The sequence below is a fragment of the Tetrao urogallus genome (genome assembly GCF_951394365.1).
Source record: "Tetrao urogallus genome assembly, chromosome: Z".
Taxonomy (NCBI): domain Eukaryota; kingdom Metazoa; phylum Chordata; class Aves; order Galliformes; family Phasianidae; genus Tetrao; species Tetrao urogallus.
Genome location: NC_136816.1, coordinates 56,124,862 through 56,150,079, shown reverse-complemented (window position 1 = coordinate 56,150,079; position 25,218 = coordinate 56,124,862). Strand labels below are relative to the sequence as shown.

Below are 25,218 nucleotides of genomic sequence, written 5' to 3'. Positions count from 1 at the left end.
TAAGAACCTTCTAGCCTCCTTTGCCAAGTTTCAAAGAATCACACAAAATCACAGAATTGCAGGAGCTGGAAGGGACTTCAAGACATCATCAAGCCTAAGCCCCCTGATAAAGCAGGTACACCCTGATAAAGTAGGTCACACAGGTAGGCACTCAGTTGGGTCTTGAATATCTCCATAGAAGGAGACTCCACAACCTCTTTGGGCAACCTGTTCCAGTGCTTTGTCACCCCTACCACAAAGCATTTCTTCTGCATGTTTGCACAGAACTCCAAGTGTTCAAATTTTAGGCCATTACTCCTCTGTTGCTATGCAGCACTGAGAAGGGGCTGGCCTCATCCATTTGCCTCTCACCTCCAATTAGATATTTATTAACATTAATTACATTTCAGCTCAGTCTTATTTTCCCCAGGCTGAAGAGACCCAGGTTACTCAGTGTTTCCTCATTTCCCCCTTTTCATTTCTGACCTCCTATCCTTATGGTGCTTAGAGATACTTTATGACCTGCATGAATATAGAGACTTGTTCAGCTTAAATGCTGCCTTGGTTTTTCTTGTTCTCAATTTTCCAGATAAGTTTTAGCCACCATGGTGACTCATGTTGACCAGCACTGGGCTGTCCACAATCCATTTTCTACATACAGACCATTGTTTTCTTCATACAAAGACAAGTGCATGCAATCCTTCTTTCAAATTAGTGCAACTAGTGGAATGCTCAAGCCTTGTATGTACTACAGCAAGGAAAGGGAATGACTGCAAGTTGTCCAATGCTTTGAAACATTAAGAACAAATTATGCTGACTGGTCATCAAGGATGTTTTTCCAAGTAGCTCACTGAACTGACTTTGATTAAGTGCAAGAGGTTAACCATGTAAAGGCTGCTATTCCACAGCCATTGCTTTCCTTCTGTGTAACTCCGTAACACAGATCGTCAACAACTGGGAGGCAGAAGAAGAGGAAATGAATATGCAGCTCAGTAAACTCTTTCCAAAAAAAGAACATCCTTCGAAAGAAAAACTAACTACAGATTTAAACACAGATAAGACATTATTTTTTCCCCCTAGACTTTACACATCTTCCTAGTTGCTTTCAGAAAGTTTGAGGTATGAAGGAATCACTACTGGAGGAAGGAGGGAACTTTGGGTTCAAATAATACATGTAAACTGTTACTATGTCAGAGCAGAGTGAGCCCAACAAGAAGCATCCTTGTTGCTTATGGCATCATATCAAGAGGAAAGATGCTATTACTCTTTTATGTACTTTCCAGCCCAGCAAAGAAAAAAGCTTCAACAGCATACTGTGTGGCTATTAATATCATAGGATGTGAGTATGAATGCCTCATATATGGGAAGCAACTCTTCCTGCTGAGTGGCAGGATGAAATATCGATGGGCTTTTCTCTCGGATTTCCTAAGTGAATTTGTTTTGTTTTACCAGATCTGAAAAGACAGAAGGATGACTAAATTAAGACAACAGACACTTGGGCTACTTTTGCTTATTACAGAAAGTTTTATTTTTCATAGCCGTACTTGTCAGTCTTCACCGCAACCCCCTTCGCTGTGACAGGGAGAACTCTCCCAGCAACGCGTTATTTCCATTGCAGCCGGCGGCTAAGACCTGTTGAACAGCCATTACCCAGCTGCGAAGCGGCACTGCCGCTGCCTCGGAAGAGGCTTGTTGGAAGCAGAAGTAGCGGTGGAGCAATGTGGAAGAAAACTGTTTCAAGATGTGAGTCGTTATTAACAACGGCTGAGTGAGGGGGCTGGAGTTAGATATTATTTCTCCTCTGCTGTCGTATGGGTACCGTGAAACTCTTCTATTTTCTACGTGTTTCCTCACTCTGCCCTCAGACGCACAGAAACCAGAGCGCTACCAAGAGTAAAACCGAGCCCGACATCCGCAACTACTCTCTTTAGCACTCGGGCTCCCAGACGGCTCAAATACTCAGTCGAGGTTAGGTACATGAACACAGCAGGTGCCACGAACGGCAAAACGCTACGTTAACGTTACCGCCCGAGCGAGGGGAGCGCAACCACGGCAGCAGAACGGAGGCGGGAGAGGAGTTGCTGGCGAGCCGGCAAGGCAGCCCAGCGTGCTCCGAAATAACACCACGGCGCGGTCCTCTGCCAGAGGAAAGCCTCCCACTCCCAGCGGCCGGCCGCTCCGCCCGCGGCCGGGCCGCCCCTCGGCACAGCCGCTCGCCTGCCCTACCAGCTACCGTATTTCCCCTGCCCGCAGCCACCTCCCTGGCCGGCGTTCCCGCAGAGGTGAGCAGGGTGAGGCCGCCCCTGCATTCCGCTCCCCGCGTAGCGTCAGACGGAGACCACCCCCCTTTTTACCACAGCGCGTAACGCCATGAGGCGGGCTGGGGGGAGCGACTCGGCGTCCTCCCGCCGCCGGCTGTGTATGCGCGCGGGGAGAGAGTGGGGAGCTACAGCGCGCACCTTCCCACCGCGAGCCGCACTCGGGCCGTTCTATTTATGTTTGTGGTGGCGATTTGCATACGGTGCCGCCCCTGCCGCCCGCGGGTGGGCAGAGGAACACGCCCTTCTCGCCGTATGAGGATAAAAAGGGCGGGGACTCGGGGCCGGTGGCCGTTCGTTGCCTTCCTGGTGCCGTTTATAGGGTACTGCCACTTCCGCTGTCTGCTTAGAAGCGGCGCGATCATGGCGGAGCGCGGTCAGCTCCCTCCTCCCGCGAAGCGCCTCTGCTGCAGACCCGGCTACGGTTCGGGCTGCAGGCCGGGCGGGCGGGGGGGCGGCGCCGGCCCCGGCAGCGGAGCGCTCTGCGCCGGCCCCAGCTCCGCAGCCGCCGCCGCCGCCCTGGGGCTGCTGCCGTTGGGCAAGACGCAGAGCCCCGAATCCCTGCTGGACATCGCGGCTCGCAAGGTGGCGGAGAAGTGGCCCTTCCAGCGAGTGGAAGAGCGGTTTGAACGGATCCCGGAGCCGGTGCAGCGCAGGATCGTCTACTGGTCCTTCCCCCGCAGCGAGAGGGAGATTTGCATGTACTCCTCCTTCAACACCGGCAGCGAGGACCCCGCCGCCGCTCCCGTGGGGGCCGCCGCCGCGCCCGGCGGGGCCGCGGACGCCGCCGACGAAAACCGTCTGCCCTTCCGCAGGGGCATCGCGCTGCTCGACGGCGGCTGCGTCGATAACGTCCTGCAAGTCGGTGAGTCACCGGGCGCGACGCCGGGCCCGTGTCAGTACCGCTCCAACATCCCCCAGGTCCCTTCTCCTGGGGTGGACTTCGCCGCCCCTCGGCGCGGGAGGGTTGCCCCGGCCCGGCGGGGAGCCCCGGCACAGCGCTGTCCCTTTAACTCTCGCTGCCGGTAATCCGGAGCGTGTAATCCCGTTTGGGTCTGCCCCCTCCCAGCGCCCACCCCCGGTAATCCGGGTCACCGCCGTACCCCGGGCCACAATGGGGAGGAGGTGCCCCCCGCGCACACACCTCCCCGGTGGAAATGAATCAGCAGAAGGCGGCCCACGGGGGTGGTGTGTGTGTGGGGGGGTGGGGGGTGATGCGGCGTGCTCGGAAATAAAGAAATAAAAGCGAATGCCAGAGCCTGGTTTGAGGGAGGAGGAGGAAGGGGGGGAGCGGCGAACAAAGGCATTTCTAGGGCAGCGGCGAGCAGCAGGGAGGGGGCGAGATCCGCAGCATGCGGGCGTGGGGGGGGGGAGCGGGTGGGGGGCACGGGGCCGTGACAGCGAGGCGTGTGTGTGCGGGGGGGCCGGGCTTCCTCCCGCTGGAACAATGCTCCCTCCTCTTCCTCCTCTGCGTTTAAAGGGCTGGGGGGCTCGGTGCTCCCCTTCTGCCGGGGGGGACGCGCCTCGCCCCGCCTCCCCTCCGCGGACGCCTCCGTGATGGGGTGAGGTGCCCCTTGTCCACTCGTGGGATCTATAACTTCCACGCGGGGCGTGGGGTCTGCTTTGTAGCCGGGCACTTTGTTCTCGTTTTCGTGTTTATCTCCCACCTTTTAAAGGGAAAGCTAGACAAAAGGATCCTGCTCGGTATTCTAATTGTTATTACTTTTTTCAATCTAAAAACGCATCTGTCTTTATTATTTCCCCCACGGTTCATCCTGTCCCGAGCCTTTTGTTCACTCCACTTGCGCTTCTCTTTCTGGACATTTATTTTCGCTGCTGCTGCTTCCAGCCTCACTGCCTTTCTCAGAGCTGAACTTGAGACAAATTGTTTTTTTTAAATCTAATTAACTTTCTGGTAAGTTTCATCGTTTGACTTTTTCTCCTTTCCAAAGGTGCCTGTAGCTCCTTGGAGCTGGCAGAACCAGAAGCAGAGCTCTTCTACTTGGGTTGGCTGTACTGAGATTTTTTTTTTTCCCCTTCTGCTTGCACTTGATTCTGTTTGCAAGCAATGAGGAATGACAGGAGTGCACATAGGGAGGGTTTCTTGGATGATTACATTTAAGCCAGGAATTCACTGTGAAAATAAAGCCAAGGGGCGATAAATAAAAGATGCAATCTTCTGCAGGAGACAGACACCCAGCGTGGGCTTCACTGTGCTTGCTTTCAGTGACAGAACAGGGCCTCAGCGAGGAGTTGTGAAAAGAAGAAGTAACTTGTTGTATAGCTCCTGAAGGGGAGGGGCATTGAGTAATGCTGGCAAGGGTCAATGTGAAGAGAGAAAATATGCATAAATACAACTGAAGTGTTGACTGCTGTTTCTGGAGCCCTTAAACATGTTCCAGACAAATGCTGAAAATACAGTTGTGTTGTGTTTTTTTTCCAGCCTTTCACTGGAAAGCTGTGCTCCAGCAATGTTGGAGCTGTTGATGGTGAGTGTCTCAGTGCTCTGGCACCATCATGGTTGAGCCCGGAGCTCGGGCAGGGCTCTGGATGCAGAGCTCTCATGCAGAGCTGGTGCTGCGACTGTTGCTGGACTGAAGGATGCGACTGAGCCTTGGGTCAGGACCAGTTCTGTGTGGTGTTATGGGGTGCTGCTTTGGGAGAGCTCTGATGGGTCTATGCAAGCAGCGATTGGTGGCCTTACAAACGTGAACTTGTGTTCCGTGCAGTGTGAGTAATGGAAACTCTGTGAATGTTTACTGTTGCGCTGTGGAAAAGTGCGGCTGTTGGACAAAGTGCGTTTTATTATTTATCAGTCCTAACAGCCTTACTTGTAGTGATGATCACTATAAGGGAATGCAGATCTGGTTAGTGAGGGAGAGGCATGAACTTCACTTTGGTAGTTAAATGGACTTAAAGGCTTCTGGAGTCTACATTTCTTAGTCTAGCCTGGAGTGAACACTCGGACAATCTCTTCACAGCGGCTCATTACAAGTAGTAGAATTTCAAAAAATCTCATGTCTACATGCTGCTAAGAATTTTCACATGCTCCCATATCATACTCCCCACCTCTGTCTCACATGTGTCATGAAAAGAGCAAAAGGAGCTAACGTGTCAGATTTGCACAGCCGATGATCCGATGTTGGGCTGACGAGAGCACTGAGTGGTATTGGCCTGGCATGGTAATTAGCATCACTTAGTTTTGAAAGACTTCTCTCCAGAGAAACTGGCTTAAAAATTCTGCCTGCATCTAAGTTATTGATGTTTTTTTTTTTATAGCTTATTTTGGTATGTTTCAACTAAACATAAAGGAATTTCTTTTTTTAAAAAAAAGAGAATGTAGAGTTCTGGAACAAACCTTTTCAACTGTATAATTTAGTTTTTCTACTATATATGTTTCATTTATTTCAAACCAGGTATTTTTAGTAAAGATTGCAGGCTAAGCAAGAAAGCACTTTGAGGAAATACAACAATCTGGGGGAGAAATTAGAAGTTGACTGTGGTTCGTTTGGAGTTTGCACGAAGATGCCTGGAGTGAGCAGACAGTTTTAGCTGGTAGAGTGTATATTTGGTTCCTGAGGTTTGTCTTGAATTAGTATACAGCCCTGCCTTGTCGTCACAGCGGTGTCTGTCAAGGTTAGGAAGAGCCTCAATAGCACTGTTGACCTGGTGAGAGCCCTTAATGCAGCTATTCTAGACACAGGGAAAAAAGCCACCCTGTGCTCTGGTAGGATGACTTTCTGCTTTGGGAAGGGCAGAGGCTGCCTTCACAGCAGTGGCGGGAAGCCCTGCTGCTGTATCTGCGTCCGCATTAGAGCCACTTGAAGTGGTTTCTTGATACGTCACTTGAAGTACTCCTAGAATGTCTTCATCTGTCTTTAATTTGAGGCTGGTTTGTCTTTGCTGCTTAGAACTTGCTTGCTCATACAGGTCTCCCTTTAAGGTGTTGTAGTCTTTTCCACAGTAGCATAGGGCTTTGTAATCATGGTAGTCATGCCTCTAGGTATGAATGGCAGGAGAGTGAGTTGGAGGGAAGAAACTTCCAAGGGGAGGAAAATAATGTATAGAATTAATTGACGGGCACTTACCACAGCACTGGAATGTAATATTCATGTTGTGAACTGGGAAACTACCTTGTCTGGGAAGAGTGTTCAGCTGGAGTGACGTTGGTATGGAGTGGTAGATGTAGTTTTCTGAAGTCCCCCAGTGAAATGTATTCAGAAGGATGCTACCAAAACACTGTTTGATTTCAGGAAAAAAAAAAAAATGAAGAAAACAAAACAAGTGAAGCTTCTCAAATGTAAAATAATAATTAGAACTTCCTGGATGTTTCTTTGTTTGGTTCTTAAATGAAGTTAGGACGCGTGACTTTTTTTCCCGATTTTCTCTTAATGCGAAGTGTTTATCTTTTGACTTCGTAGCTTTAATCATCTGTTGTTACAGAAGAGCTACAAGTTAGTGGTTGCTTTCAAAACCAGGAGAAACCATCATTCTAAGAAGAGAAAGCTTTGTAAGATCCTGTTGGTAGCTGCTCTTATTCTGTCTGAATGTGATATTGTAAAGAAATGTGATATTGTAAAGAATCAGACATGCTTATATAGTAATCAGCAACTTTCTGATCCTTTTGGTGGATTTTGATCCCAGTTAATTTTTTCATTCTTCCTAACCATCTTTGCCCAAAACAGTGTGGAATTACACAGCACGTGAGAAAAGTGCAATTTCTTTTCTTTCAAGATCTAATTATTTGAGTAACAACAGTATAATGTGAAACACCTTTCTGTTGATTAAAACCACACCAGGTATTTTGTTAGAAATCTGGCACAGGCATTTGTGCTATGCATTGAAATGCAGACGTGTTGATTTTCACTAATACCTACAATGTATGTTGTTGACAAAACCTTTGTGACACATGGATTTAGCTTTTTTCTAAATAAGGTAATATTAAATTAAGCAACAAAGCTAAGGCTGTTATTTGTGAATGTAAGCGCTGTGTTCTGCATTAACTTCTTGGAGTTCTGGTGTGTCTGGTGATCTTTGTCCAAGAAGAGAATGTTGTGCTAAGGTTCTTCTCCTGGAAGAGGTAGTTTACGTACTGACATGCCACAGAAACAGGCATGGTTTCTTCAGCAGCCAGCCCAGTGTTGGGGTTTGGTTAGGAACGTATGACTAAAACAAGTAATATAGAATTTGTTAATACAATACTGTGGTAATGTAGTAAGCAACTAATATCTTGCTGGACTTCTGAATATTCTTCTTGAATAGCAACCAAGACCACTAGGATTTTGCAAAAATACCTTCAGTGATTATGATTTGAATTAGCTTTAAGAAAGTACCAATATTTCCAGGTTTGGAGAGACAAGTAAACTCATTTTTAAATATTTCTTCCTGAAAGAGAGACAGCTGAATGCATTCCAGTTTTGTTGTTAGATTTGGAATGCAGTATATTAATTAGGGAACACACAAACTATTCTCAGTGAGTAGACATGTGTATTCTGATGGATTATCCTTGACATTGAAGAATTTCTTTGGAAACTTTTCTTCTTAAAAATAAACATAATAAAGTGGGGTTGGGGGAGAGGAGGGGGAATTATTAAAAAAAAAAACAAAAAACAAAAAACAAAAAACAACAACAACAACAACAAAAAAAACAAAAACAAACAAAAAAACACCCAACTCTTTCTGTTAAGACTAGATTAAAAAACATGGAAAACGTAGTCAGCTCCTGCCTTTTTTGAGTCTTTCTAAAAATATCTAATCTGAATTTTAAGAGAAAGTAAGCATTTTTCAGTGATTACAAGAAGCAGGAATAAAAGCCTTACCCAGGTTCATTTGGCCCATGGCCCGGCCCAGCTGGCTCTGCATCCCAGCTGCTGCCCAGTGGCCCAGCAGTGCCCTGGGCATGCACCTACTGCTTCCTCGCAGCCAAATGTGTGATGATGTATATTTGCAGTTCCATTTTCAGTTGACATAAATGCACAAACTGGGCATTTTCAAATGGAGTGTACAAAGTTGCAACCAGATATTCAACTCAAAGGTTTGACCATGTCTCTTTACTTTTGTAAGCCCTCTCTTACCGTAGAGAAACTCTCCACGCTTCACAATTAGCCTTATTCATGTCATCATTTTTTGGCAGCGCAGATGTTTGGGGACAACTGTTGTCATGGATGAAGTGCTGCAGTAACATTACACCAAAAATCGCAGACAGACTCCTTGAAAGCTCACAAAGATTTGCAGGCACTGCCACTGAACGATCAATGGTCGATGCATTAGTTTCACACAAGCAGGATTATGCATCCCACTAGTTCTGGGTTTTTGTTGCTCTCCTTTTTTTGCTTTAATGTCCTAATATTTTAAAAATATTATAGATTGAGATTAGTTTTGTTACTTATATACATGAACTACATTATATATTTTCGGAGAGCTCCAAAATTAATGACTGCTCTTTTATTATGTTGACCTACAGTGTCAGAGGCGGATGTTGGTGGTACAGTGGTAAGAGTTGAACCTTACCACCAATATTCAATTCCCTGTTGTTGCTGTGAGACAGATGGCAGCAGAGGGGCGCTCTGACAGAATGGCATCTGACATGGAACTGTGTATGAAGCAAAGGTGTGTTACTTTAAATGCCTCCATGAGGAAGAAAAATGGCACTAGTTGACATTCATCAACGCTTGCTGAACATTCCTGGAGACCAGAAAGTGGATGTGAGCACACTGAGGTGGCGTGTGGTGCATTTCGGTAGTAGTGACAGGGGTACTCCTTTGCTGGTGCAGATTTTGACAAGCATGGCATGCAAGCTCTTGTTCATCACTGGAGAAAGTGCATAACTAATAATGGTGACTGTGTTGATAAAGACTGTTTTGTAGCTGGGAATTTGCTCTATCAAATGGCATTATTGTGCTCTGAAGCTGGTGCAGTTTCCATGGAAATATATAGGAGGCATTACTTTTGGAGCATCCTTTGTCTGTGCAGCACAAAACTGTTCACTGGATGTGGCCCAGGTAAGCCAGAAGATTGGACACTGATGCCTTGTAGAGTTTTTCCATGTAATTACAAATAGAATAAGTTTGTAATAAGGCAGTGTATTTACTGTGCTAGAATTTGGTAAATTGCTTCTGCTTAAAATTTGTAAAACATCAAAACCCCACTCTTTTCTGAAAAAAAGTTTTATATTTGCCTTGACCTAACAACTTGCTATTACTCATTTTTTGTCAGTTTTCATGTTTCTCAGGTTTCTTATTTACTCCCTTAATTTCAAGGCTTTCCTCACTTTGATGAAAACAATTTCCATTTTTAAAACTTGCTTTCAGTTTAAGAAAGTGATTCCATCTCTGTGTATAGTCAGATGTTTTGGTATGTAGCAGTTCTTGAATTTGAGCCAGTTGTCACACCAGCAACTGATGCTTTCTCTGTCTGTCTCTGTGCTTTTGGAGATGAATGATTAATTAGAAGTGAAATTTGTGTGTAAGGGTAGACTGAAGCTGTTTAAAAGTTAGCCTTGGACAAATTGGTTTTCCTTAACAATTGCTAGGTTGTTGGTGAGTTTTGCCAAACAAATGTTTGCTGTTTGTTTTTTTTTTTAAACTTACGTAAGACTCCGAAGTTCTAATTAAAACTACTTAGTGAAAAGTAGCATATTATCTTATACAGCAGTCCTTACCAGTGAAGGTTAAAGTATGTTGGGTGGTACCCTGAAAGATGTATCTGCATAGGCTCAGTTTTCGTGTCAGCTGCTGTTTTGGTAATCTAGTTCTTCAAATCCTGAAGTTTTGTAGTAATGTGACAAAATATTAGCACAGAGCTACGGTAATGCAAGAAGGCAGCTGACACCCTTTCACTTATTTTCTCTTTAGTTGATTTTCTTTGGGGATTAGACAGGAGAATTTACTGCATCTTGAAAAGAAAAATAAAAGGAGGACAGAACTATTTTAACTGACAAAAGCTATTCTAGTTTATGAATCTGCCTGTCTGTCATAAAAAGTAATTTGAAATGTTACAAAGCTTTCATGCGCAACGACGGTACAGATTCAATGTGAATTCTGATTGCCTGGAATGCAGTCAGCCTGACAGCATGTGAATACTTGAGCACTGTCCAGTAACTGCACTTGTGCTGGGAGAGCAGTCTCCTTGAACTTCCATTTTTTCTTCTTGGTTCACTATCTAAAGCTACCTGTGAGAAATGCTTCTCTTAGCTGGATGTGCATGCAGCCTTTGACATGGCTTTGTAGCCTTCTGTGACCTGGATCACTAGTAATGTTGGCTGGGGCTGTGTGCTGGTTTACATTCTCCTCCTGGCTGCATGGCAATTACCGTGATTTAGTGATACCCTTGCAGTGCATTACTGTACTGGCTTCTGATGAGGCAGCCATATGCGCTCAACCTTTGTTGCCTTGGCCCCACTGTTAAACACTGGGATGTCTGGAAAGCTGGTAATGTAAGTCACTATCTTAGAATAGTTGCTCTGCTGTTTGTTTGTTTGCTTGTTTTTATTCTGCAATTGTGTGTAAACAGACAAGGAAGGGAGCCTTCTAAAAGTAAGGAGAGTGAAGAGCATAGGATTGAGTCAGAACTGATAAAAGGCTTGCTACTGAAGCTTAGTGGCCATTGCTGAATGGAGCTGTCTCCCAGTGTAGGCTTTTTACCTATACTTTATTAAGTCTTTCTGAAAATCAAAAAACAAAATGTGAAAGAGGGGCATCTTTAACTATATTTAAAACATATTTTAAGGTGATTGCGATATGCACCATCATGCTTTAAAAAGACCTTTATCTTTTCTTTCCCTCTAACTCTTTCCTCCTTGTTGCAAATGAGAGCATTTGACAGTCTTGAGATATCTGGGAATTTTTGCTTTGGATATGCATTGGCAATGGCTGAGAAGGTCTGACGTTAATTGGGAGGATGCAGCAAAACCTGTCAGTAAGTTTAAATTCATGCTAGTAGAGCTAGCTGATCAGATAAATCAAAAGCTCATTTACTGAATTAATGTGCTAAAAATTCATGTGGCTTACGTTTTGTCCTGCTTTATTTAACAATCTGCCTGTTTACATAAGTCATCTTTCATTGTTAATGGGTGTCAGAGCTCTAACTTGCTATGGGACTGCTGGAAAAATGTGTGGAAAAGTGGCACAATAGGAAGAAAGTTAACAGAAGTAGGTGTTAATATATCTTTATTGAATCTGTTTGACTTTTTTTTTTCTTCCAAGAACTAATTATTTTCAAACGATCACTTTAAAGGCTGGGAAAATCAAATGTTGCATAGCCGTATGACTTCTAAGAAATGAGACACTTTGTTGTACGCAAGCCAAGTTTTGCTGCTAACTGGTTACTGACAGCCAGTAGTAATGCAAATACAGTGCAGGAACTGTGCAGCTGCTTACAATGTTTAATTTATACTAATGAAATAAAGAACATTTGACCATTGAGACACTTAAGATTGAATAAACTGTTTTATAAAGTGTGAGACAAATTTACAGTCTGTAATACAGTAGAGGATCAAGTTTGCATGTACTGTACTTATTTTTATATTTCTAATTTTGTGGGTTTTGGTGATAGGATTTTACTAGCATTGACTCTTTTGGGCTTATTTCCATATGCTTCAAGCTTGACTTTTTTTTTTTTTTTAATACTAATGGCTTGTTTTTTTGTCCTGGTACCTGTGTTCAGCTATGTGCTCAACTTAGTGGCTGTGGAAGGCCTCTCTGTCAAATCAGCTTCTAGCTTACCCTTGTCAAGAGCATCTGGTGAGTTTTATTAATACTTGGTTTCTACAGTGAGCTTTAATGCTTAGACCAGCCTGAAGTTCAGAGTGTCATGCCATCTTTAGTGATGGTGTATAGGATTGTTAGCTTGTGGGAAGTATAAGCAACTGCACCTAGTGTGGTGTTAGGATGTCATATACCTGCTGACCAGTCACTTGTGCCACTTAGCTGTAGTCTTGACCATGGAATAATGGCAAATAGAATGTCTGTGTTAACAATCTATTAACAAAAGTGTCAATCAATGATCATCCTGAATTTGTCTGGAAAACATGAGAAATTTTGTAAAGAGCTTTATAGTAAGCAATTGATTACTTGCACAGCAGCAGTTGCCTCAGTGAAGCACTTGCCTTCCTGCTTATGTTTGTGGAGTACAATGCATCATTTGGAAAGTTAAAAGCTAGTATTAGTAAAACACTTGTTTGCATATTTACACAGCTGACCTTGGTAACCACATTAAGTGTGACTTGTGCTTCAAGACAACTCTGCTGAGCATGGTGATTCTGAAAGCTCAGAACAGGGAAAATCAGTAGCCTAAATGAATTGTTTAACATACTAGCTATGTGGAGGAAACATGGGATGCTTTTCTTCTGTTATGACCAATGGCAACTGTGCCAGCTGACTGTATTGCTGATGTACATGCAGAATGACTGTCAGTTCTGCCACTGATTTAAGGTGTAAGCTGAAACCTTGCAAACTGACTGTTAGTGTCTCATGGTTAAAATATCCAGTAGTAATATACTGTATCTGTGTCTGGATTTAGAGTAGCTGTATTGCACAGAAGCGTGAAAATTCAATTTTACTTCTAGAACAGAGGGATAACAAAATGTGTAACTGTGGTGTCAAATTTTTAGCTTTTCATTATTGCAAGTCATGATCTGTGGGATAGCAGTCACGCAGCTTTCCTGGTCAAATCTACATGCATGAACTAATAGAGATGACTTCAGCTGAATATGCTACTAATGTCTGAATGATAGACAGTGACTAGAAATAGGGCTTGATGTAACAGATGCCTTGGCAGTCTGATTGGATAAGGAAACTGAGGATAACTTGATTAGTGTGATTTAGAAGTTTTAGAAGCCATGTACTGCTTAGTTTTACTGATGATTTTCAGTGACCAAACTTTACATTAGGTATCCTGGCAATGATTTACAATCTTAATTTTTACGTAGTTACGTAGATGATAAATATAAGTGGCTACTTGTTGGCAGGAGTGAATCTTTTTAGGAGTAAACAAGAGTTCAACTCACTGAGTAAGATATACTTGAAGACAAAAGGGGTAGTAAGATGCTGAGCTGACCTTTATAGATGAGAGACTGGAAGAAAAGTGGGGACGGGATAACTTCTGAGATAAGGTAGAGGTCAAAGAGCTCTGCGGATTTCTGAAGAGGTGTGTTTAATGAGGTTGTGGTCTGAATGACTGGCATCTCCCTCTTCTATTATCTGTTTTCAGAAGGTTTTAGTGAAGGCATGAAAGGATAGATTTCTCCATTTATGAAAACTTTGTTTTGCTTTGTACAACAGGCTAGCAATCTAACAGCTATCTTGTAGACTTTGAAAATGCAAAAATATTTAAAGCTATGAAGTGAACAGTTGCTTGTTCTGCCCTCTCCCTTTCTTACATCCTAATTTCAGTATTAGCAATTCAGCATATCTGACATTTTTTAGAAAGTGCTGACTTTTCTGTTAAAAAGAAGGTTATTTGTCAGACTGCGCTTTACCGAAGCAGAAGCTATTTCTGTTATGTCTTGGAGGCTCCATCATCAGTGATTAAAAAGAGAAAAGACTTTTTATGCAAGCAATAAACAGATTTATTCATGGGGTTAAATATGCATTGATTAACTCATGTTACAAATTAATCTTGTTTTATTTTAAGATATAGTCAAGTTTTGTCTTAATTTTCTTAATTCTAATCAACAGGCAATAAATGGCATAATTTTAAACCATTCTCTTTTGGAAAAAGTCCACGTGTTTGTTTTCATGTCCTTTTTCTGCAAAATAGTAAATTGGTGTGGTACCCAGAGTTGTGAACAACTGAGTTTTATTTTTCTGACTGTATCTTGTGCTGACATGGGGATAAGAACTGGGATGCACTGAAGAAAGGATAAGATTCTGGTGACAAATGTTGCATGTTAGGCACTTCTTTAGACAGAAGTATGAAGAGGAAAGAGAAGAGCTGGCTGTGTTGGTACAGCCTGAAGCTATAAGGGCTAGAAATTGTTAGGGATAGGAGATACATGTAAGCACTGGAAATGTAGGGATAATGTGAGCATTGTAATCTTAATAGCAAAGAGATCCAGTTTTGTGGGATAGGGTTTATTAAAAGGGAGGATTTGTATATGCACCAGGGATCAAGGAAGGGTGCTGATGTCAGAAAGCTCAAGACTCTCAGAGGGGAGAGTAAGCTTGAGAGGACTGAGATGGCAATAAGATCAAAGCAGCTACTCCCTGATTACTCAAAGTATGGAATGATAGCTAGTGAAATGCTAGGCAGGATAAATGAGAAAAATGTGAATCATGGATATGCACTTCAGTGAATCCCTGCCTGTTATGAGCTCCGTCTTCCCCTCCCTACTTGAATGACAAAAGGAAGTTAACTGGTAGAGATAAAGTATTGAGAAACATCTACTGAAAAGAGGAAGCAGAGGAGGATGACTGTGCAGTGAGACACTAAGCTGTGATTTTAGGAAGTAAAAGGAGAACCACAGAAGCCAGTAGAGGTCAAAAGTGCCAGGAAAGGAGTCTTCTGCTTATGGAGATACTGAAAAGTGAAGCAGTCCAAGTCCTGATGAGTGTTCAGAAAAACCTCCAATGGAGGCCTGAGTGAGAGCTGTTCCAGTGAGGGGTCACTTTGTTGGAACCAGCAAATACTTGATGGTAGACCCACATTCCAGACAACAACCTCAACACAATTATTAGGCTGTAAGAGAGAGAAGGCAGGGATGTGGGGAAGGTGGCAGTTTGGGTTAATGTGAGCACCTCAGGTAGAAGTTACATGGATGAATGAAGTAAAGTAAATCAGAATAAGAGTGAAGAAGTCTGTATAGCAAGGCACAGCATGCATGGAGGTTTATAGGTAGGCACGGGGGGGATAGCTTGTAGCTGTGTTTTGTGCCAGACCAGCCTTGCCAATGGCCCTAATGAGGAAATGTGTCCTAAGTCTGAGTATGGGTAGCAAGGTGTGAGCGAATAGGGAAAGAAGTGAAAGTGGGTCCCCATATCTTGTGCTGGGCTGCTGCCAGGTGATGCTGCTGTGAAAGATGTGCTTGCAGTGAGGACCAGACAAGGGAATGCTACAGAGGTAGACTGTGACTTGGTCTTCACTGAGTGTCTTGTTGCACGCAGTGCGAGCTGACTCCATGCAGACTGGAGGAACCTCTGACCCACCTGCCTCAGCCCCTATAGGGCTGGGGATATAGGGCTGGGGGCTGCCGTATGCTGCTCACAGCTTCTTCACGGCTTTTGGTCAGGTGTCTTCCCCACAGAATTTGTATGCATCTGTGTGTAAATGAGGCTTGTTAGAAGTACCTACTGTAGGGATTGAGTATCAGTGTCCAGTGTGGTGGCTGCCACTCAGGGAGGGGCTCTGCTAGCTCCAGCTGTTCAGATCCTGTTTTACTGGCTGATGAAACCTGGACTTAGGTGTAAGGGTGCTGCACCAATGAAAGCCTGGGACCGGTGAACTAAGGTCCCTGTAAATACAAGTTGAAAGCTCAAATGCAAGCCTAGAGTCTGTCTTTCTAAGGCTGGTAACCTTGGGTTACCAAACAGATCGTAAATGACAAAGACCGTAAAACTTTACACAGAGAGAAGTAGAGAATTTGAAACTGTATTTCCAGTTACAGTTTAGCAGTGTTATCACCTTATTCCCCCTTCCTTTTTTGAGGGAGTAGGCACATTCCTCGTTGACCAAACCTGCTGCTGTAAGAGAACTGCTGATGCGGCAATGCAGCGTGGTCATAACGCTTCCTTGTGAGGCTGGGAGTTGTTCTCCAGGAGCTGTTCCAGCAAACGTGCTCCCTCTTGTCACTGGATGAACTCCTCCAAGGACAGGCTGCAGAACAGGCCTATCAGAATAAATGTATTCCATTGTGAAATACTCTAGTCATGAATATGGTAAATGAAATAACTGACTCATTTAGTGTGCCATGACTCATTTACTGCTCTGTGCCTCATTGTGTAACTCTTAGAACAGAAAATACGTATTGCTGTGCTCAAACATGTATTTTGAAAAGATTTTTTCATGATTGTCATTTTCAAACTTTACCCATTGTGTGTCATTCACCCTGAAGCCATGTGGATGGTTTAGGCTGGCTTAAATGCAGGCTGCTGTCAGAGAGACACAGTAGTTCTCGAGCTTGCACCTAGTGCCAGGGTTTGTACATGTGTGCAGTGAGCTGGAGAATTGTCCTGCTTGTGAACTTAAATCTTGTTTGGTAAGTTTTACCTTGTTTATTGGCCTTGTGAATGCTGCTGTTGATTTAAGCGAGAGATGTTGGGAGAAGGGGCATTATGAAGGGAAGGACTCTTTCTGTGTCAGTCACATTTTGATCAGTTTAAAGTTTTCTTGAAATCCTGACTGCTGCCTGGAAAAGAGATTGCTGCTGTACTTAGGAATTCGCTTTTGTCAGAGGCATCCTGACTGCTGAGGGTCTGCAGCATGACCTCTCCCTGAGCTGTGACATCAGACAGGCCTATGTGCGGCAGTCACCTTCCACACGTCTTCTCCCAGCAGTCTTCCTTATTGCAGAACCTTGATTGAGAAAGGAGTCATACTGCCATATCTATCTTGTGATTAAAAAAAAAAACAGACAGATGTTTATTTTAAGAGTACAGGAAAGGGAAGAAAATACCTAACAACTTGTTCTGCTCAAACATGTTGATTTCTTTATGCATCCGTATAGCTCTTGCAAAAAGTGCTTTTTGTCTTTGAAGTTCATGTGTTACCTCTTTTTCTGAGGCAGTACTAAGCTTTAGCATACCTGTGTTTAACACAGGCTTTCAAGGTGATTTTCCCCATTATTGTGCAGTTGTTTAACCAGATAACATATTCCGTGTTTTTTCTCATTCATAGCTGTTGACAACATTAGTAAAGCAAGTGTTCTTGTTTTTTTGTCTGGTCAGGCCTCTGAACCAACACATCTAAGAATGAGCTGGAGTCTTTTCTTTGTTTCTTTGAGCTTTGATCAGTTGCACCTTAACTGTCACACTGATGGCTGTGGGGTCATGATGGTATGTCATAGACTTCAACTAGCTTGCATGATATTCGTTACTGGTCGGAATGCATGAAAAAGAAACAATGGAGCACAACCTGGATCTCAAGCAGTTTGTAGGGCTGGGAACAAGGGAGGAAATAAACCTTATTGCTTGTAAACTGAGCACTTTTGATATGGACCTCACTGACGGTCTAAAATAGTTTTGTGGGGTTCCAGTATCATTACTTGCTTCCCCAAGAACAGCAGTTGAGCAGAATGTTGCTACTTCAATGTAACTTAGACAATGTGCAGGTTTCAGGATAGCCGCTCCTGTTAGTGAGGGATATTACTGAAATGATCTGTCCTCGGGACTGGAATAAAACAGATGCGTGAACTATTCCAGATGGAATGAAGTAATGCAGAGCTAAACTTGACCATAACTGATGAAGGGAAGAAGGGCATTGGGAGCCCTGTTGTGTACTTTGGTGATGATGAGACAATTTTTAGGGTAGGAATGGCTTTTAACCATAAAGAGTGATATCATGTGGAGTTATGCAGGTCAGCATGGGCTAGGATACTCTGGCTTTCTCAACTGCTTGCACAGAGACTAAAGCTTACCACTGGCTCACTTTCAAGAGTACTGTTTCAATGTGGAAGAAGTGGTCTGGGTCGCTCACTTTTTAGAACTCTCCACAGATCTGCCTGGAGGATTGTGGCTGTCTGTCTCCAGTCTAAGGCATGTGTGAAGCACAGCTCTTACGTGGTACTGTGCTTATGCAGGGTACTTTCCTGGTTGTCTTCTGCTGGAAAGGAGGCTGCGTGACCTCCAATCCTATCTGAAGTGTGTTGTTTCCTTCCTTTGCTTCTGTAGGTGGTGTTTGTCATTAATGTGCATGTTTACCCATGCTCCTAAATGAAACAGTTTCTCGTTTGAGGATGGTAAAGCTACCCATCTGTTATCTTTTCTGCTTTACTGCTACACTATTAACACTCATGTAAAATTAGATGACTCCTTTCCGTCATATCATATTTTAGACCGAAGTTGAGTGTTTAACATGATACTTTTGAGAGATGACCGTGATTTCTGCAAGCCAGGTTTATTAAAGAAATGTGTTTATACCAGCTCAAACTCTTGTCTACTCAGTGAATGAAGAACAGTCAGGTATCAGTCCTTCAGTTTCAGTCACAAATAGCTTGATTTCATAGTTGTCTTCCTTTTAATCCTTCCACCTCTACTCCTGATTCTTCCTTGTTGTTTTGAAGGTAAATACAGTCAGGAGAAATTGGCTGTTCAGAACTGCAGCGGTAAATTATACAAAGCGCTTTTGCTCATGCGAAGTTAACAAGAAGGAAAAAGAACGATCCCACAAATGGGAGGTTCTTTAAAGAGTCATGTAAAACAAAATTATTCAGTTTTGAAGCTTGGCTAAGCTGTGTTGAGTATAAGAGATGCTATTACAGGAAGGATGAAATGCTTATAGGATTTGGGGAAGGGTGGGGGAAAGAGAAGCAGTGCTTGTAAACTTCGTTAATCTTCACAGAATTCTAATGTCTGTGACTGGATGTGTATGCTTCTGTAATGTATTTATGCAAAGTAAAAATAGTGCTAGAGTTTCAGGTTAGTGTAGAAAAAGTATTTAAATTCACATACTAAGCTTTGTTTTTTATCCAGGATAAACTTTTTTTGCCTTAGTAATAAAACAAAAAACCATATTATTTTAAGGGAAGGACACTTGAAAGAGAGTTTAAGACTTGTGTGCCGCACTTGAGCGAACATCCTCAAACCTGCCAAGCTTAGAAACTCAATGGAATTGATGTTTCTGTATGGAACAGACAGTTCACAGTGAATGTTCTCATCACAGCTCAGGTTGAGGGGAAAAAACATTCTATTGCCAAGAAAACAAGGACTCAACCTAGTTCTTTGCATAAAGATTCGCTCATATGTTCAGAACTTTGCAAAACTGGTTCAGGAATCTTGACTTACACTTAGCAAACTTACCAAAGCCATCCTTGAATATTACATAAATACCTGCATACCATCTGAAGGTGAGAATGCTGCCTGTGGGTGCATGGCCAGAAGCTGCTGCTTGTCAGCTGATGGCTATAATTTCCCTTCCTCAGACCTTCATTTTGCACCTTCCTGAATGACAACTGACCACTTTCCACCAGCAGGTAAAGTGCTGTGGTACTATGGATTACTTTCCAGTCCCTGTTGGGAGACTGTCCACAGGGCAATTTCCGTAGAGCAATAAATGTGCTACCAGCCATGCCTTTGTATAGCTTTTGTTGCAAATCTGTACAGCAGAGAAGTCCTATGACAACTCTTGAATTCTGAATTTTGAAGATATGAGGAAGAGGTCCTGTTGGATTCAAATAACTGATACTGCTGAAATTGTTTGTGCAGTTTTATCTGCTCTTGCGCTATTTGAATTCAGGCCAGAGTATTCTTGTCAATTACGCTGTGCAGATGACAGGTCTAGTTCATCCATCAGTCTTTTTAAATGTATCCATCTTTAAAGATAAGTCTGCGCAAACTAGAAGCTGGGATGTGTGAAATTACTTTCACAACAAATTTTCTGCTCAGTGCATTCCAAAAGAACTTAGTATGTAAAGTGATTTAATGGGCTTTCATCGAGGTGAATCTGTTTCAGATTCAGATTGCATGTATCAGCTCTGTTTTAGCTGGGAATGCTTGGACAGAAGGAGAAGACAGAAAATTGACTGATCTCGATCTTGAAGAGATGTCTGTTAGGAGTATTTTCCCAAGAGTAACACTGCATATGGTAATAAAACTAAGATATATTTGTGTAAAATGATTAGAACTTCGGCAATTGGAAACTAAAGAAACCCTTCATTCATGTGGTCTATATGAAGCTTGCTTTTCGATAGAAGTGGCTCTTCTTGGTATATCCTATTGTGAATGCTCAGTAAATCAAGACATTGAAGTGATGTGTTGGTTTTGGAAAATACTGTTTTCCCAAAGAGAAAGAGGAAACTGTATGGAGTGATGACTTTTGGTAAATATCCAGGTCTACACTGCTTCTCAGTGAGCTTCAAATTGCACTTCCTCCCCTTACTTTTTCCTCCATGCTATGTGGAAGTAACAAGAAAAGACAGGCAAAATTGAACCCCATGGCATTTGTTAAGAAGGTGCCCCTGAACAGGGAGGTGTTTGAGATTTGGGCCTTCCATTTGAAAGCAGAATATGAACTTGCCCTCAGCAGATGCAGTGGTTTGAACATGAAAATCTTTCAAATATTATTTGCTGAAAACATTCAGCAAACTTTTAAATCCTTTTATATTTGAATACAGTCCAGCACATGTTGTTTAAGCCTGCTTTAATTTGTTGCATGCAGGAAGTGAACAGAACACAGTGGAGAATCCTCAGCTGAAAGTTTAAGTGGTTTGATTCAGGCTTGGTCATTTAGGAAGAAAGTGTTTCTTCAGAAAATAGGATAAAGGATGAATATGCTGTGTCTTGGTCATCATTTTAAGTTTGTTTTGTCTGAAATAAGGTATTGGTCACATTTTTATATCTTAACTGACCAGCTCTTAGAGGGTGGGAAAGAAAGCAAGCAGAGGAAATATGTGGCTTTTAATCAGTTCACTTGAAGCTATGCAGTTCTTGTGTGTACCTGGAGGTATAGGAAAAGCTTTTTATTTTCATTTGTTGACAGCATTTGGAGTTGATACACGTCTGCCCTGTTAGATTTTGTATCAGCTCACCTAGCCTTTCACTTCATGTAAGAACAGGACATGTAGCAAAACCTTCATTAACCCTATGTGCAGATGATGACTGTTCCTTTTGCTAATTTCACATTAGCAGTAGAGAAGGAATAGCCAATTTTTGGCATTCTGTTAATTATGCTTATCCTACTATTTACACAGACAGATTTTGAAGACTCAAAAAAATTGGTGTGGGTGGCTGGAGAAGGAAGCTTTATTGAAAAAATATTGAAGTGTTTTGGAGATTTTCTTTCAATACAAACACAAACTACTTTCAGGTTTCATTTTTTATCAGTAGTAATAGGTTTTCCATACATCCACGAATGTTTCTTATGTGAACAGCTGACAAAAGCTCAGGCTTTCAGGGTAAAGTGAGCTGTCTTCTGGCTGCAACAAAGACCTTTGGAGGTTTGGGGGGAGAAAAGCTTTCTAGAGAAGCACAGGTGTAAAGGCAGCTGACAACATGAGTGCAAATCAGAAATATATCCAGAAACTTAACTCCTCACAATTGCATTGCTCCTGAAGGAGAGATATTTTAATCTTATTGTCTTTGAAGGATGTTATTTTTTATCAAAGAAAACAATGTGCTGCTGCTTTTGGGGCTACAAAATGCTGTAGTGCAGAATAATCAAGTTAAAATGAAGGGAAGGAAGTGCTTGCTCAAGTGGTGTGATTTGTCTTGTGGTGAGGAACAGGGGTGTTACTGGGGTTAAATGAGATTAAATAAACAAACCCTGTAGGTCTGGGAGCTCTTCAGTTATCCTGAATCTGACATTATGTGGGAGAGCTCCTGCTATACTAGTATATAATACTGGTTCAAAGTAAGTGACTCCTGATGTTTGTAAAGCAGTATCTCAATGCTCTTGCTTTTGTAATACTCTTTCCATAACCATAGTACCTTTTATTCCTTGTATGGATTGTTACTTTGATAACTTTAATGGTACTGTACTCATCTCCCCTCCCCACATTTTTAGTTTGTATCTAAATCATTGCCACAAACCCTTGGTCTGCTCTGTGTTTCCTTTAGCTCTTCAGTTGTTTGTTTATGCTTACATTCAACCATGTGACTCAGCAGTGCTGCTGAGGGAGAACTTTCTGAGGAAGAAATACATGTTCTGCTTTGAAGGATGGACACTGTGAGTGATCTGGGGGAGGGCTGCGCTGGCTGAAGTCACATTGAGCCCTCCAGGCTCAAAGAAGAGGAACTGGAGTGCAGCAGCATGATAACAAGAAGGCAGCCCCATTTTACTCTGAGAGGTAAATGACATATAGAAAGTAAACTCCACAAATGGAGCAATGCAGTGTTGTCAAATTCAACTTGTTCATTTGCTAGGAGTGAATTGTCTCGATGTGCAGAACAATATAAAAAAAACACTTTGTGCAGCCTTTGCAAACAGATATTTTTAACAGTTTATAAAATATCATTAATCTACTAGTCTTAAACCAACAATAATAACATTCTTCTTTAACGAACACTTGTAATATGATGTGCTACCTCTTTTAAAATGTTTGCTATTGAATGCTTTTGTAGGTATCTTGGAGTAAAGAATTATGAACTTAGCTGAATTACACGATCTCAAGCAAAATAACATTTGTCTTCAACATTTCATTGGGAACTTAAGTGATATCAAATATTGGAAAAAAAAAATTAAATTCACCAATTAGAAAAAGATTGTTATAGCAGCTCTCAGTCTGTTTACCTTATTCAGTCCTGTGCTGATCGTACAATCTTACAGAATAATGCAATTCTGCCTCTTGTGCGTCAGTAGGCATTGAGCTTAGTTACAGCAGATTTCAGAGCACAGGCTGCTTTTACAGAGGATAAGATGCACTGTGTTCACTGAACAATAGAGAATAATTTAAAATTGGTTACAGCCACCTTTTTTCTTTCCTAAGCTTCTTATGCTGTTTTTAATTTACTCTGCTTTGCAGTTACTTAACTGTACTGTATATAAATAAAGATCTTCACATTTTATAATTCCTTTATTAAAGGGCATAGTACATATTTGAAAACTGTTGAGTTAGAACAGTTCACTGACTTATTGTATGCAGGGCTATCAAAACACAGCATGCTCAACAATAATCTGTGAATTATGCCATTCAGAATGTTCTTCTGCATTAGCGATGAAAGTGAGCTGACTGTCAGAAAGATCATGGGTGGTAGTTGTTCTGTACATCCCTCCAAATCCAAATGACCTATCTCTATTGTAAAATCGATCTTCTTTATTTTATTTTTAAAATCCTGCTTGTGGCAAGTTTTTTCAGCTGTTGAAGTCGCATTGTAGTCTATGGAGAGCAATGTTACTTCGGCTCACAGTCATTCTGGGATCTCTTTGGTTGGATACTGTTATGAACATACTACTTTCCACTCATCTAGTTCTCTCAGTTTTTGTTTTGTAGCGTGTTCTTCACCTGTTGCAAATGAAGTCCTTTGTCTGTGACTCATCTTGTTAGCTTTATCCTGTCTCATGTCATTGGGAAGTTTTGGGTACATTGGTTTGTGATAACAAAATACAATAAGAAAACATTCTGATCTGTTTTGGATTGTATTTTTTCGAGTTTTATTATATAACATCTAGAACCATTTTTAAAGGTCACCTGCAGTTCTTGAGACACAGTTCATCCTATGAGGAGCCATATGCATTAAGACTGACTCACTGTAGCAGTTTGCTTTTTTTTTTTTTTTTTGTGGTTTTAGAACCTGGTTGCCCCCATGAAAAGATGAGTGTGGGTTATACTAAGACATATCTGTAGGGTGTATCGCTGGGCATTCCTAGTGCAAACATAGCTTTTGTTACATCTGTAGTTGAACATAGACTCACTGTGGACTCAGTAACATAGGTGATGGTGCTGGGCCTTAGCCTGAGTTTAAATCAGTTACATGTGCTTTGAGGCTTATATTGCTAATGTGGAACCTACTGAAAGCAAACGACTGATTGCAGAGCTTAAATCTAGTTTTCACCAGAAACCCTTGGAGTTGGATTTATAGAGTACTTGATACCTAAATCTGCAGACAAGTGAATAGCACAACAGTAGTTATGCAGCTAATCACTTAAGGCATGTTTGTTGGCACTAAAATGTCTTTTAAAAAACAGTCCTTGCTGTTTTCTTTCAAAAAATAACTGCTCCATAAGAATGGGCTTTAAAAGGAGATTTTTAAACAAAAACAACTCTGCAGGTATTGGGCTTTTTGAGTCTTTCAGCAGGCATTCACTGCTCTTGATGGTATGTTTTCTGGCAGCTGGATTTAAGCTATAGGATTTTTGATCTGTTATCAATACAGTTTAGGCCTGTTGTTCTGTTGTTACTATCTGAAGTAGTGTCTAGACGAGAGTTGTCACTACTTAGTCTGTTTTTTTTTTTTTGGCAGAGTTGATCTTGTTCTGTTTCTGGGACTCTGATCTCTTGGTCAAGACTGAAGAATATTGACAGGCACACTTACAAACAGCTACAGCAATATGAGTGCACTACTTAGGTATCTACTATTCTATCATACTCCCTCCTGAGATTTGAGCAGGAAGATGCATGAAGTGCAAGCCACATTCTTAATCCTAGATGTGGATACCATGGTGATAGCTGCAAGGAATGATCATATGTTGAAGGTTAGAAAAAAATATTCTGCTTTATTCAGAAATGCAAGACCCGTTCACTTCTTTAAACTATAGTTCTTGGTGGGTTATGATTTTTTTTTTTTTTAAATAATTGCTTTTCTCAGTACGGAAGTTCAGGGTAGTGAATGGTAATTCTGTCTCAGAATAGAATGTGAATTGTTTGCTTCCGAGTGTTCTTCCAACCTTCTCAATGAATGAGCACCTGTGTTTGTGAGATTGAAGTTTCTTTTGTTTTATTGGTATTTTTGTGGTGAAAGGAATGAGTTTTAACTTTTGAAGCTTCTAATTACTCTTCAACTTAACTATGAAAGAACAATGTAACATATTTTGGTTTTAAAGTTTCAGACGCGACCTTTAACCCCAAACAGCAATGTAATAAAATCACTTGCTTAGATTGAAAAACAATAAAGATTCCTCATTTACCCTGCCTGTGTAATTGGAACAATTCCATTCATCTTGGAGAGGAAGAGTGGTAAAGCTTGAATTTACAGCACAGGCACCAGTACCAATGCCTAAGTGGGTGGGGTTGAAATTGGTACTGCTTTTATTTGGGAGGAGTTACAGAATGACTTCATTGATTGTGTATTTTCTTCCCTATTACTCTAGTAACCCGTCTGTCTGTTGTGATTGCTTC

General features: G+C 42.1%; 1 protein-coding gene across 1 annotated transcript in view; it reads left to right on the top strand.

Annotated features, from left to right (window-relative positions):
* Positions 1-2,606: 2,606 nt before the first annotated feature.
* The window catches only part of ZSWIM6 (zinc finger SWIM-type containing 6), a gene marked incomplete at its 3' end in the record, with an annotated part of 111,434 nt that continues 88,822 nt past the window's right edge, over positions 2,607-25,218 (top strand). Inside the window, exon 1 of the mRNA XM_079548053.1 lies at positions 2,607-3,162. Coding sequence (XP_079404179.1) covers positions 2,661-3,162 — 502 coding nt within the window. The 5' untranslated portion in view covers positions 2,607-2,660. The remainder of the gene's footprint in view (positions 3,163-25,218) is intronic.